General features: G+C 46.5%; 1 protein-coding gene across 4 annotated transcripts in view; it reads left to right on the forward strand.

Moving 5' to 3' along the window:
• Window positions 1-21428, forward strand: part of CCDC93 (CCC complex scaffolding subunit CCDC93) — a 67693-nt gene that overhangs the window by 37340 nt on the left and 8925 nt on the right. For all 4 annotated transcript variants that reach the window (XM_080918175.1, XM_080918176.1, XM_080918177.1 and 1 more), the window contains 10 exons: window positions 1374-1490; window positions 4248-4310; window positions 6519-6592; window positions 7696-7777; window positions 8321-8386; window positions 9298-9351; window positions 11675-11737; window positions 16302-16410; window positions 17917-17999; window positions 19396-19433. In XM_080918175.1, coding sequence (XP_080774301.1) covers window positions 1374-1490; window positions 4248-4310; window positions 6519-6592; window positions 7696-7777; window positions 8321-8386; window positions 9298-9351; window positions 11675-11737; window positions 16302-16410; window positions 17917-17999; window positions 19396-19433 — 749 coding nt within the window. The remainder of the gene's footprint in view (window positions 1-1373; window positions 1491-4247; window positions 4311-6518; window positions 6593-7695; window positions 7778-8320; window positions 8387-9297; window positions 9352-11674; window positions 11738-16301; window positions 16411-17916; window positions 18000-19395; window positions 19434-21428) is intronic.

Raw genomic sequence — 21428 nt, forward strand, 5'->3', positions numbered from 1 at the left:
GACTGTTAAGATGCCAGGGACTTAAAAGTTTTCCCATTGAGGGTTGGCTGTCAAGCCACATCTTGTCTTCCCCATCTCACCAACTTCGCACTATTGTTAAAGGTGCATTTTGGTTCCCTTGAGCCTGCTCTGCTGCTGTAGCTTCTAGTCAGCCAGTGTCAGATGAGCTAGGCTTCTTCCAGAGCCTGTTTTCTGCCTCCAATCTGGGTTCTCTTGGCTGTTAAGATAATTTGGAGAAAATAAAAATGTTGTATGTATAATAAAAAGTATGTTTAAAAAGCAATGGTGCTTTCATTGGCTAGGTTAAGAGCACTCTTCACTGTAGCTCTAGGATAAACTGCATTGTTCAAAGGCTTGCTCTCTGGATAAATGGCTTCTTGAAGCACCACCTCACTTGGACTAGAGGAGTGTACCAACATGGAGACAGTACTCAGGATCCTGAGGTAGTTAACTTGAGTGAACGCTTTATAAATGAAACTTTAAGAAACTGCAGGGGCTTGAGGGATGGCTCAGTGGGGAAGGTGCTTGTCACACCAGCATGAGGACCCGAGTTCAACTCCTCACCATCTATTTAAAAGGTGGGATGCAACTGCACAACTGTAATCCCATCACGGGAAGATGGAGACTGTAAGATCCTCTGGGGCTGCTGTGCAACCAACCTCCTGAGTCAGGGCCTGGCAGTTTCAGTGAGAGCCCTGTCTCCAAAGATAAGATACCGAGTAATTGAGGAAGCCTCCTAGAATCAATCCCTGGCTTACACACACACACACACACACACACACACACACACACACACGATCGGAAATGACTAGACTTTGCAACTGTATATTTATAAAACTTTGAAAGTGAATCAGTGTATAGCTTATTTCATTTCTTGTTACAGTTATTTACATTTGTATGTGTGTCTGTGTGAGCATGTCTGTGTTTGCGAGTGTAAAACCGCATACGTATGGGGGTCAGAGGACAGCCTATACCTAGTTGGCAGAGTCTCCTTCTGCCAAGTTTCTGGGGGACATTTGGTGTGGTGGCAAGTGCTCTTACCCACTCAGCCGTCTCCCTTGCTCCAGCTTGTACCTCTGCATAATTCCAGATGTTCTTATGAAGAAACCGCTAAGACTCCTGAGTCCTCCACTCATACCCGTGTGCTGCCTGTGATTCATCATGACCTTAGCTGGGCAGCCTGTGCCCACAGTGTTCTTCTCGCTCCAAAGCACAGCCTGCCTTGGTTGTGTCAGACTTTTCCTGTCTAGATTTTGGTTCAGAGCAGGACATTGTAGATGCCCTGGCTGGCCAGATCCACCTTGCTTACACTGAGTAGGGATAGACAACCTGAATGGAGGTGAGTTCATTATCTGCTTTGGGTTTTCCCACAGCAGTCTGAGCTGTCCGCTGAAGAAAGTCCAGAAAAATTAGGAACCTCCCAACTGCATCAGCGGAAGGTCATTTCCTTGAATAAGCAGATTCTGCAGAAGACCAAACATCTAGAAGAGGTGAGTGTCTCTCTAATTCTACTCAAGGTAATTACTGTTTTTCCAAGAGGTAAGAAGTCAGTTGGGAGATAAGGAATGAGAGCCTTGTGGTAAATCAGCCAAAGGAGGCTCTGGCGAAGGCAGAATATAGTTGTCAGTCCAATCTGGATACATGTGTTTTTATAAGATTGTGTGTGTGTGTGTGTGTGTGTGTGTGTGTGTGTGTGTGTGTGTGTGTTTGCAGGTATGTGGGGTACTTGTGTATAGGTGTGCATGTGTGAACCTGATGGGTATGTAGATGCCAGGCTGGTGTTGGGTACCTTCCTTGATCACTTTCTGATTTATTTTCTGAGGCAAGACATCTCTGGACCATTTTGATTAGTCTGCTAATCAAAAGCTGCTGCCAGGGATAGCCCTTGTCTCTGCCCCCACCCCCACCCACCACATGCACGCTCGTGCACACACACTGGAAAAAGGTAAGCTGCCATACTGACATGCAGTTTTCAGGCTTGCATAGTAGGCACTGTTCCCCCAAGCTCTCCCCATCCCTAGGAGCTTTGTTGGACCAGCTGTCTGTTTTCTGTGATGGCTTTCAAGCTGCTGTAGCAGAGTTTAAGAGTTGCAACAAAGACGAAATGGCCACAAGCCTAAACTAGGTACTGCCTGGCCCTTTGCAGGAAAGGTTTATTAACCCCTGTCACAGAAGATACAGAGCAAGGCGGGAAAGATGGATTAGCCTCCAGGAGCTTCTTTTGCTCTTGCAGAGGACATGTGTCCTAACTCTCAGCACCCACATTTACCGCTCACAGCTGACTGTGACTTCAGGGGCCTGACCCCCTTTGATTGCCTCTGCAGGAACCTGCTAGTGTGCGTGCATACACATGTGTGAAAATATACAGGGCCAGAATGGTATTTCTTCACTCCAACATAGTGTTGTGTGTGTTAAGTGGTGAACTTTATAAACTACAGGGGTGAGTGGACAGTGAGGTCAGGGCCTTGCCTGCCAGGACCCTAAGGTGTAAAGGAGACCTGCAGTAAATGACATCACACTGCCACTCAGTTACAGCCGTGGAGAGGGCCTTAAGGGAAGCTGGGGAGCTGGGTGACTAACAGAGCTAACGGAGCCCAGGTCATGGCTGACTGAGTCTGGAGGGATGAGTGGAAGGCCCGCATGCTGGAGATGTTGAGGAGCCGGGTGGAGATTTATGAGCAGAATAAGCAAAGGTGAAGGGAGGAAGAGCTGGCCAGTTCCTGTGTGATGGTTGACGAGTGGGCAGACTGATGACAGAGCTTCCAGGTCCATGTGAGGACCTTGGAAGCCACGGGGGCGGGAGTGCGGGGAGCAGGCCTGTGCCCATGAGTACACAAGAGGCACTGAGACACTTGGGGTGATTCAAGGCTTATATAATTTGGTGGACAGGGGTCAGTCTATCCAGGAAGGGAGGGCAGAGGTCATTGGCTGAAGGCTGAAGGTACTGCATGCCTCATTAGCGTGGGGAAGCATTTCAGGACTCTCAGGTGCTAGCTGAATGGGTTCTTATGGGGAGAAAGGAAGCTGAACCTGTAGTGTTGACCAAGGCTAGGTGTAAAGGTGTGATTTGGGGGGAGGGGGGATGTTGAACTCTCCAGAAAGGTCAGAGAAGGAGTCCCTGTGAGTGAAGGAGCCCCTCCACAGGTTCAGAGCTCAGAAGGCCATCTGACAACGATAGACTTTGACCTTAATTATCAGGGCATCACAGTGGGGTGCTGCCACCTGTGTGATGTGGGATGCGAGCAGGAAGAGTCAGGGCTGCCCAGACGTTAGGAAGCAGTTAAATAAGCTGGTGCTGGCAGGGACTGGGAGAACAAATCACAGCTTCTCATTTAGTTAGGAGGGCAGGGCACATGTCATGGAAGTCAGAATGTAATTTGGACCCACATGAAACTAAATGGATCCTGGGGCTTGAACTCAGATCATCAGATTTGGTGGCAAGCCCCTTACTGCCTGAGCTGTCTCGTCAGCCCCAGTTGATTTTTTTTTTTTTTAAGAGAGCTTTTGGGGAGGTCATTTATAGTTGTTGGTGATGGGTGAGAGTGTTTTGGAAGACCTTCATTCCTTCTTCCTGGAAACCAGGTCAAAAATTTGAAGGCATAGAATGTGACTCAGGGGTAGTCTTTGGATCATAAAAAAGGATGCTGCGTGCGGACGGGAGGCATGGCTCAGTTGGTAAAGGGCTGCTGTGCAAGCAGCAGGTCCTAAGTTCAGTTCCCCGGGTCCCATGTGGAAAACCTTGGCATTGCAGTACGCACCCAGAATCCTTCTGCTGAGGACCTACTCCACACTGGTTTATAGGTATGGCTTATTTTCTCTTTTCTGCAGTCTAGGACATAGCTCACTGGTAGACTATGTTTGCTATGCATGGAACCCTAGCACCAGATAAGTAAATGTGGATTTAAAATGCAAGTCCTGGGCTAGAGAGATGGCTCAGCGGTTAAGAGCACTGACTGCTCTTCCAGAGGCCCTGAGTTCAAATCCCAACAACTATATAGTAGCTTACAAACATCTGTAATGAGATCTGATGCCCTCTTCTGGTGTGTCAGAAGACAACTACAGTATACTTATATATAATATATCAATCAATCTTTAAAAAAAATGCAAGTCTTTTAGTTTAAATCAGTTTTATCGAATCTGGGTTTGTGCTTTCTCATTGTAAAGGGGGATGGGAGGTGTGTCCCACTGAAGTCTGTGCTGAGGAAAGGACTCCTTTCAAACAGATGTCCTTTTTCTCTTACTCACAGCTGCAAGCAAATCATACCAGCCTCCAAGTCAAGTACAGCGACAGGAAGAAGGTGCTGACAGAGGTAAGCAGATCCCCCTCTTCTACTGTGACCTCAGGACCCACAGTCACAGCTCGAAAGATCACAGCAGTGTGGGTAATCTGATGGCATGTGCCGTGCGCCACCGTGAAACTTCCTTCCCTGCCGTGGACTCGGCTCTGAGGACAGAGCCTGTCACGTGCACAGCAGCCGGTGCAAGAGGCATTCCACCAGCACTGCTGCTCACACATGACCACGCATGATGCAGACCCAGCGTTCACTGCTATGAACCCTGCCCTTCCTAGATATGGCAGACACATACATGGTGACAGCACATGACACTCATGCAGACAGACACACAGACGCCCCAGGAAAGGGACACTAGCTGGCTGCCACATTAGTGGCGTGGGCTACCAGCTCTAACAGATATATCTGCATCACAAGCCTGCCAGTCACAACCAATCCCCTAGATGGAAGCGTAGTTCCCTTTGAATGAGTACTGTCTTCCCAGATCTCTGTGGACGGGCATTCATTGTATCTAAAGTGTATGTTGCTCTGTGGATATTTCTTTAGCCAGAATTCATTAATAAATTGATTCACTTTTTTTTAAACCTGTGTCCCATTGTTTGGAGACCCTGGATTCTATGTCCATCTGGCTTAAAGTTCCCTCTTGCTATCTCTTTATACTACTGCATACTCTTCACAGTTACTTAGCACGGTACTGACAAACCCTCTGACAGGAAGCAGCTTAAGGAAGGAAGGCTTTAGTTTGGCTCCAAGTTGAAGGATGTGGTCCGTTGTGGCAGAGAAGTTGAGACAGCAGGAAGTTGAAGCAGCTGGTCACACCTCATCCAGTCAGGAGGCAGACAGATGGCTGCTAGGACTCATGTTCTCCTCTTCCTGTTCAGGACACCAGCCTCGGGGGTGGTGCCTCCCACTTGTAGGGTGGGCCTTCCCAGCCTCGTGAACCTAAGGAAGAAAAACTCCCAGGTTTGCCCAGAGATGTGCCTAGCCTGGCTAATCCATTTCAAGTGCGCCCAGAGCTTGTCTCCTGGGTGATTCTAGAGCCTGTCAAGGTGACAGCATTAGATATCACGACACGTTGTCTCCATTGTTTCTGGGGAAGGTGCTGCCTTCTATGTGGTAAATCAGCTGAAGGCAAGAGGTGCTCAGAGCTGGGAAACTTCCCCTTCTCTTTGCAGTTGCCAGCCACGTGGGGCTCTCAGATGCTGTCTTCTGTGTAAGTCAGGCCTCACTGCTTTGTCTGCCCAACCTCACTGTTCTAACACAGGCCTCAGCCCAACAAGCCGTTCTTTTCGCCCACGCTGGCTAGCATTCCATAGCTGACGTCCATCTGTTTCCTGTGAGTTAACCCACGTCTGTGTTCCAGTGGCATAGCCTGGACTATTTGGAGACTTGAAAGGGTTTGATGAAACACCTGCCCATACTGCCATTTTCAGCTAGGAACTTTTTAAATGTATATTTTGTTTGAATGGGTCGCAGATTCACACAGTTCAAAACCTCACAAAACACAAAAAGTGAACGCCTGTGACCTACCATCTGTCTACTCACTGCAGGGTGATAGGTGCAGCCAGAATTTTCTGACTCTTTTAAGAACTGTTTTGATTGCATAACAGCTATATTCTACATATTATACATTTATATCATATTCTACATTGTGCAATTCCCTCCTTAAATCTTTTTATATTTGTTTGTTTATTTATGGGGGGCTGTTAAGCACATGTGTGGAGGTCAGAGGACACCTTGTGGGAGTTGATTCTCCAATCAATCCTGTGGATTCCAGGGACTGAAGTCAGGTTATCAGGCTTGGTGGCAAGTGTTGCTCCTGAGCCATCTCATCAGCCCATGTCTGCGCACTGCTGCCTATGCGTTTAGGAGTACACCACGGTCATAACTTTAGACCTTGTTCCCTAGATCATTGTAAAAGATGTACGTAAAAACAAAACAGAAACAGAAGAGGTGGGGAGATGGCTGGGTGGGGAAGGTAAAGTGCATAAAGATTTATGTTCAGAACCAGATTGAGGTCACCACCAGTGTTTCCAAGGCCAGAGCAGCATTTAGTTTTGACTCTGACCTCCCCTGGCACCTTTCCCGTCCATCCCATCTGTAACCAAATCCAGTGGGCTCAGTCATCTATCCAAAATGAGCGAAGAAGCCAGGTGGTTCATGGAGTACACCTCCTGTTTGCTTTTAAGTCTCTGTAGCCAATGAAGACTCTGCTCTCTCTTGCAGCTGAAGGATCATGGTGAAAAACTAGACAAAGAGCAGGCAGCCCTGGAGAAGTTAGAAGCCAAAGCTGACCCAAGGTAAGGGTTTCCAAATATGCCACCATCTTTTTGAGGAAATTGACTGCAGTGTCTGATGCTTGATTTGTCTGATCAAGGGATGCCATAGGTCATGGCCATAGGTTATGGGCTGGAGCACCATTTCCATTCAGATAATGTCACGTGACTGTAGGAATCAGAAGGGACCAGCAGTCACCCTGATGGTCACCGAGTTTTTTGGGCTGTACTGAGCCACCCACCTTTCTTTCAGCCCTCCCTGTGATCAGAGCGGTGATGTTCTGGTGTTCTGAGACAGAGATGGGGGCTTAGTGGGCTTTTTTAAGCATGAGAACTGAGGATTGATGTCCCAGATTCAACCTGAAAAGGCTGGGCATGGTGGTACACCCTTGTAAGCCTAGATCCAGAGAGGCAAAGACAAGGCTCCTGGCACTGGCTGGCCAGCTAGGCTAAGCAGCTTGGCCCATCTCAGACCACCGAGGACACAGGAGGAAGAAGCTGCCGAGATGGCTCCAGGGGGTGAAGTGCTCATTATGAATGAGGTCTGATGAACTGGGTTCACTTCCTCAAACCCACGAGGTAGAAGGTAGAAGGAGAGAACCAACTCCCACACTCGCTGCACAAACACACTCTCTCACACAAAATGAATGAATAGGTGTAAAAATAGGTTTTAATTAAAAGAAAATAAGACTTGTACCTGAAGAACAATATTTGAGATTATCCTCTAGCCAGCACACATGGACATGCACAGATGTGTGTGTGTGTGTGTGCACGCACACACACACAAACACTCACAATTTTTTGGTACTATGTTCACTTGGAGTACAATTAAATAAATGATAAATGAGTACCACCAAAATTCCTTAATATTTCCAGAGTTGACATTCTCATTCTAGAATCCTGTGGGTTTGTTTGTTTGTTTGTTTGTTTTTCTCCTCGTGGGCTTGAGGGTCCAAGTACATAGTGAGAAATGGAAATTGTGAGCATCTGTGGCACTCCCCACTACAGTGTGGAGAAAACAAAGGAAATTAAGAAGAGCTCTTTGTATTCTCACTGTGGCTTCAGCGGTGCTTCATAAAGTCACATCATAATGGCCCACCCTGTGCCATTTTCTGTTCTCTCCTCAGCATTCTGCAGAATCTGAGAGCACTGGTGGCCATGAATGAAAGTCTGAAAAGCCAGGAGCAGGAGTTTAAAGCGCACTGCCGGGTAAGTGCCGTGTGGTGTTGGACAGGCAGGAGGGCTCTGCTGACGTCCTTGGCTTCCCTCCCCTGTGATGCTGGGACACACTAGCCTGTGCAGTGTAAAAGGTTGACTTGGGCTCTGGAAGTGACTCTGGGTAAAGTGATTTCTGCTCTTGCAAGCCTGGGAGAGTTCTTTTCCAGGAAGGGACAAGCTTGCAAATGGAAGCAGGACACCTGGTTCCCTGGTGACTTTGGTCTTAGCACAAACTAATGAGAGAAATGTCTGCACTGAATAGTTACATTGGGCAGGCAAGGTGGCTCAGCAGGTAATGAGGCTTGCCACCAAGACTAACAACCTGAGTTCAGTCTCTGGGATGCTTATAGTAGAAAGGAAAGCCTTGATCCATAGGTTTTCCTCTGACCTCTATACATATGCTAAGGTGTGCAATACAAACCTGAGCACACATGTGCACATAAACAAATGTGAAAACAAGCTGCTTGTGGCTTAACAGTTAACTTCCAGTTGGTGTCTTCCTGAACTTTGTAAAGGTTCACCTTGCTTTTGCAGGAGGAGATGGCTCGGCTACAACAGGAAATTGAGATCCTGAAAGCTGAGAGGGCGCCAGGAGAGAAGGTAAAGGCTTCAGTTAGTTAGCCATTGAAGCCTTCAGCTGCTTTCTGCTGGTGTGCGGAAGAATTGCATCAGATCAGCAGCATGACTCTCCCTGGGGGACATGAAGAAACTTTCATTCACTCCAAATAGAGAGGGCACTGCCGGGCCAAAGGAAGGGTTCTAAGTCTGGTGAACCAACACAATACATTTATTTGGGTTAGTTATGGGGGCTTCAGTTGCTCACAGGCAACTCCAAAGGGAGTTCCTGGCAACTTAGGAGCAGCTGTACTGTGGAGAGCCTCACTTTAGTCTTACATATCTTAGGAAGGGGGAGGGTCTCATACTCCTCATCCCAGCTACTCTTTTTAAAGATGGCAACAGTCAAGTCAAGCCTGGAGTAAACAGCTCTCAGCACCAACCATTAATCACTTTCCAAAAAGCACTACCACTTTACTGGAGCAGGCCTCTAAATGTGTATTCCCCAGGGTTGGAGAGATGGCTCACTGGTAGGAGCATTTGCTGCACAAATTCGTACCTGAGTTCGAACCCTGCACCTGTGTAAAAAGCTAAGCTTGAGGCTTAGATGGCTTTATGACTATAGCTTTTCTCTGAGGGAAAATATCTCAAATGTAAATACAGAGTATCTAGTAAAAAAAAAAAGGAAAAGAGAAAAAAGAAAAGAAAGGTAAAAATTTCCCAACATTGTTTGAATTGATAATCTAACCATATTTGTAAATGAAAATATACTTTAGTTTCTATTAAATAAGGTACAGTGGTACGATTCATAAATGTTCAATATGTCAAGAAAATAGAAAAAAAAGTTTTCTAGAAATTTATTAAATTTAAATATGAGCACCAAAAAAAAAAAAAAAAGAGCTTCTCTCTGCTCCCCTTACTGAGAAAAGGTGCTGAGCTCATTTCATTCCTTTCAGACCATCTCCAGTGGAGAGCCACAGGGTGCCCTGACCTCCACCATGACCCACAATGTAAGTATTTCTTCATCTTTGACTGGCATTATCCCAAAAGAATGTGTCAGCCTCCTTTCTGTTCTTGCACAGCTTTCCCAGAGTACTGCATAATCTGTGCTGCCGCCTCTTCTGTATAGTCTGTGCTGCTGCATCCTCTGTATAGTCTATGCTGCCTCCTCTTCTGTATAGTCTGTGCTGCTGAGTATTCCTCTGTATAGTCTGTGCTGCTGCCTCTTCCTGTCTATACTCTGTGCTGCATCCTCCTCTGTATAGTCTGTGCTGCCTCCTCTGTATAGTCTGTGCTGCCTCCTCCTCCTCTGTATAATCTGTGCTGCTGCCTCCTTGTATAGTCTCTACTGCCTCCTCCTCTGTATAGTCTGTGCTGCTGCATCCTCTATATAGTCTGTGCTGCTGCCTCCTCTGTATACTCTGTGCTGCCTCCTCCTCTGTATAGCCTGTGCTGCTGCCTCCTCCTCTTCTTGGTTCCATTTTAGACACCTCAGTCTTCAACTAGAAGATACCTGTGTTGGCCACATGAGCCTCAGAGGGCAACAGAGTGATACAGAGGGAAAACTGCCTTCTTTGCTATATGGCAGGCCACTGCTCTAGTTGGGGGTGTATCCAACTTGCAGCTCAACAGTTATAAACTTACTTAAAATACTGTAAGGATTTGGGGGGGCTTGATTGCATGTTTTTGAAAGACCCCCAAATTGGGGAAGCCCCTCACTCTAGTACTGGAAGAACTTGAACCCAGGAACTGACAGAGAGACTATCTTGCTGCAATCAGGCAAAAGGTTCATTTAAGGAGTGGGGGAAGACCAGAGCTCTGGGGACAACACATATGTCATGCAGGACATAGAGGAGTCGACCCTGAACTCAATTAGGGGGACATATTTATGGGGAAAATTACATAAAGCAGTTAGCAACAAGCACATAACAATTAAATTGGCTCATTTAAATTGGCATTCTCTGTCTGCTTTTGACTATGATTCAACTCTAGGCCACTCTGTTTTGGGGCACACTGACCTTCATACTAGTTTTTCTTAGGACTGCAGAACCAGACCTTATCGAGACCAAGGGGTCTGTGGTTTTTGTTCTCAGCCTTGAGACATACTTGTCCTCAAGGCAGGGTTAGTGGGGCTAGCTTGAAATTTTAACTCTTTCATTTTCAAGCACAAACGTTGTAAGTGATCACATCATGTCATATGTATTATAAATGAATGGACACAAATATATTCCAGCACAACTCCATTTTCAGAAATAGAGTCAAAGGCTGTAGGCTTTACATGTCTCTAGTTTGCTGATCCCTGTTAGAGTTAAAACAGTACTTGTCACATATAAAGAGAAAGGAAGAGGATAAGTTAAGCAGGGGGCACCAAGCAGGGCCTTCTTTAAGGGTGGTCTTCATAACCTGTTAGGGAACTGGACAAGGGACTCCTTCAGTGATATCTGTTATATGTCACCTATAGCTGAACCTGTACAGGGACCTGTGTGCATGTCCCATGTATGTTCTTGTGTGTGTATGTCCCTTCTGTAATTTTCTCTGAGACAACAGACTGTTCAGCTGTTTTTCTTGTGCCTTGGTCCGGTGTAGAACCACACCTGTACGTTAGCTCGGTCCCCAAAGGACTTTCTGAAGTGATGAAAATGTTTGCATAGGCATCTTCCCATACATACTGCACAGCCACTGAAACCAAGAGACTGGTTTGTTTTCCTTATTTTACCTGATGCAAGTTTAAATGGTATGAAGGGTTACAGTTATAATTTTGGATACCTCAGGTCCAGTCAGAAACATAAAAAAAACCAGTGGTATCAGAAAACACAGAGATGGAGAACAAAGACTCTTACTTATGGTAGAGTTGTCTCTTTTTTGTTTTAAGGTGTTCCAAGAAATGGGGGCTGCAGGAGCCCAGGGGAGGTACTCACTTAAAAGCATTGCCTTTGGGGACTGGTGAGGTGGCTCAGCAGATTGAGTATTTGTCCTATAAGCCTGGTAACATGAGTTCAATCCCCAGAACCTACATAGAGTGGAGGTAGAAAACCAACTCCACAAAGGGGTGCTCTCTTCTCTACAGTTCTGTGACACAAACATGCTACCCTCACGGCAGTAATAGATAATTGTTTTCTTCTAGAAAGAAGATTGGATTCAGCCCAGGTCCTAATAAAGGGAGTGGTATTAGGATATGATGTGGAGGTATCTAACAAGTGTGGAGTTCTAAAGTTGGTCATTTGAGAGAAGGAACTCAAGCTGAGAGACTATAGTTAGATACACTCAACTTTCAAAGACCCGGTCAGATTGGAAGTTCCATTCTAGATAACTGTGGCTTGTTTTCACTTTTAGGAGGACCTAGACAGACGGTACAACATGGAAAAAGAAAAGCTGTACAAGATCCGGTTACTACAGGTGAGTGGCCCCCAGGACGAGGCGCTCATAGATACCCCTGGCTGGTATGAATGCCCTGGGACTGGATGGAGGTGAGGGTGTGGCCAGGACCTGCTCCCTGCTCCCGTTGCAACCAGTCATGCCATGATGTAAGGAGCTGCTGGCAGCAGCACAAGTGTAGAACAAGTATCTGTTACTTTCAGCATTGCTATTTGAACTACACCCTGCGTGCAGAGTTGGTTTGGTTGGCGTCACGATTACTGTAGCTCTACATGTTCCAGGTTGTGTTCCCAGAACTCACATCAGTTGCCTCCTGACCACCTGTACCTCTCCAGCTGCAGGGCTTCTGACACCTTCTTAACTCTACAGGTACCCACACTCATGTGCGCATGCCCTCGCACAAGCACACAAGTACAGATCATTTAAAAGGTAAATAAAATGTGGAGGCTGAAGAGGTGGCTCAGCAGTTAAGAGCACTGGGTCCTCCACATGACCCAGGTTCATTTCTCAGCACCCACCTGGCTGCTCACAACCATCCTTCAGTCCCAGTTCTTCTGCCTTCCAAGGGTGCTCAGCATCCACAGGCACACATACACATGCAGCTAAAACACCCATTCACATAAGGTGATAAAAATAACTTTCAGTAGGTTCACTGTTTCTCCAAAGGCAAACCTCAGATAGGTCCCAGGAGCAGGATTCAAGTTCAGGTGTCCTTCCTAACTAGAGATCTGAAAGCCTAGCATCACAAATGGAGTGGGGAGATTGTAAAGTCAGCTCCAAACCTAAGCACAGTCAGTACTGTATTTCTGAGTCGGTTGTATTGCCAGAGCCTGGTTCATGGAGATTCAAACCCACAAATGACCTTGGCCTTGTGTTACATGTTATTTTGGGCCACTTTCTTTTCCTTTGGCTGGGTCAGGGGAAAGCCAAGCTTTGGTAGGAATAGCCATGGGGCTTCAGGGGCCTGTGAGAGATTATTCTCATCTTTCTGGCTTTTAATTATTTTGTGAGATATTTGGTTAAATTCAAATGAGTCAAATATATCTTTGATACAAGAGCATTATTCTGATTTTTAGTTTTTTGTGAGGAAATCTTACAGGTCAAGCTGGCCTCAAACTCTGTGTGTGGCCTGGGCAGGCCTTGAACTTCTAATAATCTGCCTCCCTCTCTCAAGTTTTGGCATTATAGATAGATATGCACCACCATGCATGACTATCCTGCAGATATTTAAAGGTACATAGAATTAATACAGTCTGGGCCCTACTGATGTTTGGAGACCATGACTGGCTACTTCTTACATATTCAACAATGCATCAGGTCCCAGGAGCAGGAACTGGGAAGACCTGCCCTCTGGGAACTGGTTATTTAAGGACCAAGATCTGCCCATATATGCCAAAGTATAAGGCTGTTTGTGTGAGAAATGCCACTAGGGAGAGGCTGAGAGCAACCTAAAAGATACAAGGAAGCCAATGGTTTGCTGAGGGCCTGGCCTGGATAGAGGCAGCAGGATCTGTGATGGAGCTGGGAGGGGAGACTGAGAGTTGCATCTAATGGAACTTAGTGACAGCTGGATGAGAGGAAGAGGGGGATCACGGTTGATATGGCGGTCACTGGGAAACAGGTGTAAAGGAGCTGGCACGTGAGTGGCAGTATGTATGAAGGAAGTGTAAGGAACTGCTCTGCTGGTCTGGACTGGGTTCGCAGCAGTTTAAAAAGTGTTTGCCTTGTAAGTGTGAGGACCAGAGATGAGATCCCTTGAAGCCACGTAAATTCCAGGTGCACATAGTGGCCCACTTGGAATTCACCCACAGAGGGAGACAAAAACATCCCCAGAGCAAGCTGGCTCCCAAGACGCCTAGTCCTGTCTGAGCTCCGGGTGTGACTGAAAGACAGACGCTGCCTCAATAAATAAGGCAGAAGAATGACAGAGGGAGTCCTGCCATCAACTTTAGGCCTTCATGTGTATATGTGTACGTGTACACAAGCTTCCACATGCATGAACACCACATACACATGCACATATGAAAAACTTGAGGGAGCCAGTGAGCATCAGGTAGCATTGTGGGAAAAATGATTGGCTTCAGCTCCAACTCAAAAGACTTTGTGGTGGAGGACAGTCTGCAGCAGCGATGGTAACTAAGGCTGTGGGCATGTGGGCAACACTCAACCCTAGTGAGCGATCAAGCAAGAACAAGAGAGGGGGATGGGAGAGGAGCTGAGGGCTGCTCACAGAGGCTAGGCAGACAGCTTGGGTTGCTGTCACACTTCAGTGTAATAGTTTTTGCTTCATTGTATTTATTTTGTTATGATTGGTAGTTATCTCTTAGAAGCCCATTCTTTGCTAATGAGAGAGAGAGAGAGAGAGAGAGAGAGAGAAAGAGAGAGAGGGAGGGAGGGAGGGAGGGAGGGAGGGAGGGAGGGAGGGAGGGAGAGAGGATCCAAAGGGAAAGGGAGTAATTGGGATAGATGGTTTAAGAATAGAATCTGTTTTCAATATAGCAAGTGGTTAAGGGTTGAAGGAGCTACAAGCTCCTTCCACTGTTCACCCATGCCCCAGAAAGCTTCCGAAGTGAGACTTTTCCTGTCGAGACATAAGACACATACTCCCAATGACTACAGTTAGAGAACCCATGGTGGATCAAAGTCTTCGGTGAAGCAGTGAGTTCTTACTGGAGCTATTTCCAACCAGACCTTTAGTGAGGGTTGACTTACAAGGAGCAAGGGTGACTCACAAAAAACAAAAAACAAAAACAAAAAAAAAACCTCTGTAACACAAGTGACAATTCATGAAAGTGCAACCCTGGGGCCTCTGCACCATTTGCAGGCCGCTAGACAGATGGCCGTCTCCCTGACATTGTTCTTGGGCATCATGGCTGGTCAGTTCTCCGGCAGTTGTTTGCTGCTTGCTTGCGGAGGGATGTGAGTCTTAAAAATTTCAGCTTTCCCAGGATGTGGAGTTTGTTTACTTCCTGAGTCTCCCGAGCCCCTGCTCAGCCTGCAGCCTGCCCTCACTTCTTCCTGGCAGAAATATTCCAGCTGGGAGGGAGCTGGGACACATTTGTCAAAGGAGAGGGGCCGAGGCGCTAAGGCTTGAAGGACAGAGGCACTAAGCACTCCTGGCTGTCAGGACAAGAGGATGGTGGCTGGATGGTGTACAACTCGGCAAAGAGCAAATTGAAATGCTGATAAGTAGCAACAGAACATTCTAGAAACAAAGACACAGTTACAAAGGTATAGTGTGAGTGCTGGTGTGAAGCAGTCCCCCAGGGTAAAGATGCTTGCTGATGGGCTAGAGAGATGGCTCAGTGGTTAAGCCACTGAGTGCTCTTCCAGAGGTCCTGAGTTCAAATCCCAGCAACCACATGGTGGCTCACGACCATCTGTAATGAGATCTGATGCCCTCTTCTGGTGTGTCTGAAGACAGCTACAGTGTACTTATAATAAATAAATCTTTAAAAAAAAAAAAAAAGCGGCTTGCTGACAAGCGTGTGCCGTGTAAGCCACAAGACTAGGTTCTTTTCCTCTGCTCGCTAAAGAGTTAGAAGGCAGGAGAGGAGGGTTACTTGAAATCGCGGGGAGTCCAGCAGTCATATGATGGATGCTAGGGAAATGAAGGTGTCCCCATGGGGTACCTGCTTCATTAATAAAAGAAATTATGAGCAGACTCAAACAGAAGCTCGAGGATGACTTATTGATTAGAGTCTAAAAGGAAAACCCCAAGGCAGGCAGGCTGTGAATCAGGAGGAAGGTGAGGATAAACATGGAGGTCAGCCATACAGTAGGGAGGGGAGCCTCAGCAACAGAGCTGAAGGCCAATGGCATGTGTTTACAGTTTCAAGTATAGCCAGGCTCTTGCCAGCATTAGAAAGCAAAGGACAAGGAAAAGGCGGGCAGGCCCTTGGAAGCAGTCTCCTGGCTGGACTAACCCTTAAGGGAACAGACAGGGCATGTCTCCACCTAGAGGCGATTCCTTCCTTTCCGGTCTGAGCCTGATTCTCTGGACCCACGTGGTGGGAGGGAGGAAGTCCACAAGTTGTCCTCTGAATTCTACCACCCATCATGACATATGCCCAGGAAATAAGCAGGCAAACAAGCAAATGTAAATTTAAAAACTAAACATCAAATAATTGTACCTTCTGGTTTCCATGAAGAAACGTGAAGTTAGCCCCAGCACTCATGAGGAGCTCTGGCTGCATCCTGTGTCCAGAGCTGTGTAGACTAGACTTAGCATTTGGTTACAAGTGTAGGTTTCCTGCTTAGAGGCCATGTTTCCTTTGGATATTGAGAGAAGCTGGACCCAGGACCAGTAGGGCCACAGACAGGAGGAATGAAAGCTCAAGAGGACAGCAATGCTCAGCCCAAGTCCTGAGATCTAGACATAGCCAGGCAGAAGCTAAGTGGCATGGTCCCCATGCAACACTCTGCTCCTGTACAGCTGACAGGACAGACTGGTCTCCCTGTGAAAAGGCTTTGAGAAGCTAGTTGTGGGCTTCCGAGTGGGACTTCTTTCACTCCCTGATGCATGTGAGGAGCAGATAAATACAGCCTTTAACCAAGTGTTCTCTCCCTGTCCCTTTGCATTTAGGCACGAAGAAATCGAGAAATAGCGATTTTGCATCGCAAGATTGACGAAGTGCCCAGTAGAGCAGAGCTGATACAGTATCAGAAGCGATTCATTGAACTCTACCGTCAGAGTAGGTGCATTGATCGAACACTCAGACTCTTGGGCTTGGCAGGGGAGGGAACCTTCATGCACGTTAGCACAGTGCCGCATTAGTCAGAGCAAAGTCTGCAAACGTCATGTTCGAAAGGGAGCTTACGTCATCACCGGCCTTGCAGAACAGCCCCGGAGATGACTTGTGGTGCTGACTGTTCTGTAAATGGACTCATAACCTTGAGAGTCAGCCGTGGCCAGATCTCCTGGTGGTTAGCCACCTGTAAAAAACTGTTACTAATATTCTGTATATATTAATGCTGGAAATTAATACAGTGGCAGGTATTCCTTAATCAGCTTGTTCCCCAAATAACCACACAGAGACCTTTTAATATTTTAAGGCTTAGGTCTTAGTTAGGCAGACTCTTAAGTTAGTTCATTTAAGTTAATCTGATCACCTAGCCCCATCTAGTCACATGGCTAGCTATACATTTCAAGTCCATTTGCATATGTGACTTTCTTTTTCTCAAGTGAAGTTCCTTTCTCCCTCCCAGGAAGTCCTACGTTCCTCCCTCTACTGCCCAATCACAAGCTTTAGCCTTTTATTGACTAATTAACTTAGAGAGCAAGGTTTGCATAACAAAAGCTGGTGTTCAGAAGAATTTGTCTTGGGGCAGCCAGATATTGGGGTACAGAAATTAGCATTTGAATACGTAGTAGTACCAAACCAACCCCAACACAAAGCCACCCTCAGAGTCAAGGAAGGTGGTTGGTTACACTAATTGAAGTTCTGCCTGACATGCATGAGGACCTGAGTTTGAACTTGATCCCAATAGACATACTGTGGTTTTTGTCTGTCTGTCTCTGTCTTTAAAGGCTGGCAATATGGCTCAGTTGTTTAGTGTACATGTTTTTGCAGAGGACCCAGGTTAAATTCTTAGCACCCATATGACAGCTCACTGATGTCCATAACTCCAGTTCCAGGACATCCAACACCCTTCATGGGTACCAGGCACACATGCTGTACACATACATTCATGCAGACAAAGCATCCATACTTTTTTTTAGATTTATTTATTATATATATGTAAGTACACTGTCACTGTCTTCAGACACACCAGAAGAGGGCATCAGATCCCATTACAGATGGTTGAGAGCCACCATGTGGTTGCTGGGAATTGAACTCAGGACCTCTGGAAGAGCAGTCAGTGCTCTTAACCACTGAGCCATCTCTCCAGCCCATACATATTTTTTAAATGGGTCAGGTACACAAGTTGGGAACAGCTAGATTCTTGAGGCTCACTGAACACTCAACCTAGCTTAGTAAGTGAGCCCTGGCTTCAATGAAAGGTCTTGAGAAAGATACCCAATGTCAACCTCTGACCTCCGAATGCACATGTGTACACGTACAAACATGTACGCACAGAGACAAAGTTATCGTAATGACTAAGTGTGCATAAGGCCCTGGGCACATGCCACATGGGCTTGCGGTGCTGTGGGTCACTGATGCTCTCGCACTAGGATGCTGATCTGTTTGTGTTGGCAGTTTCCGCAGTGCACAAGGAGACCAAGCAGTTCTTCACGTTGTACAATACCCTGGATGACAAAAAGGTGTACTTGGAAAAGGAGGTAAGAGCCTTGGCTTGCTTACTTCTTTCTTTTGTTTTATTTTAAATTTTATCGTGGAGAAGAGGCATTGTACAGGTGTGGAGGTCAGAGGACAGCTAGGGGGAGCCAGTTCTTTCCTTACACCATGTCAGCTCCAAGAACAGAACTCAGACCTTCAAGCACTTCTGTAAGAGCCTTTATGAAAAGAAAATACTTAGAGGAGCCACTGACAGCATGATAGCTCCAGAAGATTCAGGTGGACCTAGAGCCTGACATGGCGTCACCTTGTTTAAGTAGACAGTGGCAGCCTTCTGTGTCACTGCAGTGAACAGAAGCTGGTGTTTACCTACTCTGTAGTATCATGTGAGAAACACCAGCATGAGGGGCTGGGAAGATGGCTCAGTATGTAAAGTGCTTGTCTTCCAAACATGAGGTCCTAAGTTCAATCACCAAAACCCACATTATAAAAACAAAACACCTTAAACTGGCATGGTACTATGCTTGCAATGCCAAGACCAGGCAGGCAGAGACAGGTCACTGGGCATCACTGCCCCAGCTCCAGCCTAGCCTCCTTGTTGAACTTTGGGCCACCGAGAGACCTGTCTTAAAAGGCAAGATGGACAGCCTCATGAGGAGTGGCAGCTGAGGTTGTCTTCTGGCCTCCACATGTAAGTCTACATTCAAACCCCAGAGACAAAAGGTACACCATACTCTTTTTGATGTGTTAAGGGTAAGAATGTCATTCCTATGTTGAGTATTGTGAATCATAAGTCCATGTACAGTAACTGCTTACGGATGAGCCAACAGGTTAAATGGTGCACAGCCGGGGGACCCCCAGACAGAGCATGTCTCACAAGGTCAGATGGGGGATCTGGCTGTTAGGGCAGGGATGGTTTCCATGGGAACAGGACCAGAAAGGTCTTGTTTTATCAGAAGTTCTCAGGACCACTCAGCAGCTGGCCACATTGGTGGCCTCAGTGACTCGATGTGGGAGTGGAGCAGTGGAATATGGTCACTGTCTTCTCTGTCTTCACCCTACTCACCCAGCCTGGGCCGATAGCCTCAGAATACTATGAGATTTAGGAAGACCAAAACGATCTCTGCTGGTAGTTTCTACAGAGCCCTGCCACCAGAGTCTCCTTTAAAGAGCTGTCTTTGCACATTCTTGTCATGCATTCTAGGGAAAATGGTTTTAGGTAGATGCTGACAGATTCTCCAAGGAAAACTATGCATGTAAGAAAATGCTGTTCCTTCCTTTTTTCTGCCAAACACTTTGACATCACTTTGACCTGCTTAACAAGATGTGACTCCTCTTCAGTGGCTTTGTCCCAGTCCTACACAAGCTCTCCAACAAGGACTGGGGTAGTATGGGGACATTTTAGCCTTCTACTTACACAATTCTTTTTCACTCCCCCAGATTAGCCTGCTGAACTCAATTCATGAGAACTTCTCACAGTAAGTACTGGCTGCCCTCCTCCCTGGCTGAGGAGTGACTGAAAACATGTTGTGAACCCATTGTCTGGTACTGGGACACAATTCTCACTTTCCCTACCCACTAAGGGCAGACATGCCTTAATGGAAGGTTCTGCAAATTACAGTGCTGTGGGTAGAGGGCCTGCCTTGCACAAGAACCTGAGTTCCATCCCAGGACTCCAAAAGGAAAATCGAGTATAGTGTCATGATTGTAACCCCAGAGTTGGGGGGTTGGAGACAGGCGGATCCTTAGGGTTCAGTGTCCAGCCAACCTACTCTACTTGGTAACTTCCAGGCCATTGAAATAGCCTGTTTCAAAAGCTAAGGTTCCTGTGGACCCTGAGGAAGATTTCTTTAAGGTGTGTTTAGTAAGTTACCATCCATTCCCCAAACTGGGGATTTAGCTCAGTGGTAGAGTGTAGACTCCTGAAGCCTGGGCTCAGTTCCCCAGCACCGCATAACCGACTTCTTGGTGTATGCATGTAATTCCAGGACTTGGAAGAGAAGATAGGAGAATCAAGGGTTGTTTAAAGTCATTTTGACTACAAAGTTTGTTCAAGGCCAGCCTAGGCTTCGTGACATTCTACCATGAAATAAAATAAAATTTTAAAAAATTGTATAGGAAGGCCATCTGTATAAATCATATAGCAAGGGAACCAGGTAACACTAGCTCTGGAGTGTTCATGGTGAGCTAGCCTACCCATCTTGTTGGTAGCGCAAGGCTTGCTATTAGAAGAGCATGCTTCCTATTGTTAATATAAGCTTCTGTTGGCCCCTGGCAGCCAACTAGAATCATTTTAAGGCCAAGATTTTCCTGAATTATGGACTCTAGACTTTCTACATCTTTTTTATTTTAAACACAGCAAGGCTAAGCCATTCTCTATTGAGCCTGAACATGAATTCCATCTGCAGGACTTATGCTCATGTGCATGCACACACACACACACACACACACACACACACACACACACACACACACACACACACACAGTTTGTCAAGAAAAATTCTAAAGGTTTGATTTTACCAAATGAAGAAGATTCAGGAGCCAAATGCAAAAGTGTGCTAGTTCAAAGAGGCAGAGAAAGCACCCAGCTGACCTTCCTCCTCAACCGATATCTCAGAAGAAAAGAACCTGTTCTCCACACTGTCTTAAAAAGCCTTCCAGCTGAATGTCCCTCCTTTCTACTTCCTGTGCATCTCTCTATCCATCCTCTTGACTTCCTCTCATTCTCTTTGACTTTTTCCTATGTTCACTTCCTGTCAACTGGTTGCTTGCTTTACCTAGTCACCCGTGGTTGACTTTATTCCGCCTTATTTACAGTAAACAGAAAGCTCTTGGATTAAACGTGTGTGTTATGGCTGAACCACACCACAAATAGAAACAGGTTCTTCCAGTATACAGTCTCAGGGTTCACAGTATGATCAGATATGCTGCCACAGACATCACACACACACACACACACACACACACACACACACACACACACACACACGGAGGTTCAGGGGTGACACCTGCCTTTGTGTCCCGTTGCCCTTCTCAGACTGGAGGGCTGTCTCCATGATGCGCTGCGGCAGAGTTCTGCTCTGTCAGCCCACTCTCTGAAGGTTCCCCTGTGAGTGCCGAGCTCTTAGCCTTGTTCCTGGCCCTCTGCAGGACTGGATGTGGGTAGGAAGGAACCCCAGGAAATCTATCCTTCTACTGCCTCCAGCCAAGTTCCAGGGTCTCAGCTCAGATCTGAGAATACTTAGAACATGTCCTCTAATTCCGGGTGATGGCTTCCTGTCCTCAGATTTTTAAAAAACAAAACTGAATTGATTTCTTAAGCAGTACGTGCCATAAGTCATAGCAAATGGCATTTGTATTATTTATATTCACATTGTATGTTGAGGAAATATAGTTAAAAGTTATAAGGAAGAAGCTGAAGGGCCCTCGGAAGGGGTGTAGGTAGCACTTGGAAGTTGCCTGTGTGCGCACT

Source organism: Micromys minutus (assembly GCF_963924665.1).
Source record: "Micromys minutus genome assembly, chromosome: 6".
In the NCBI taxonomy this organism is placed as follows: Eukaryota; Metazoa; Chordata; class Mammalia; order Rodentia; family Muridae; genus Micromys; species Micromys minutus.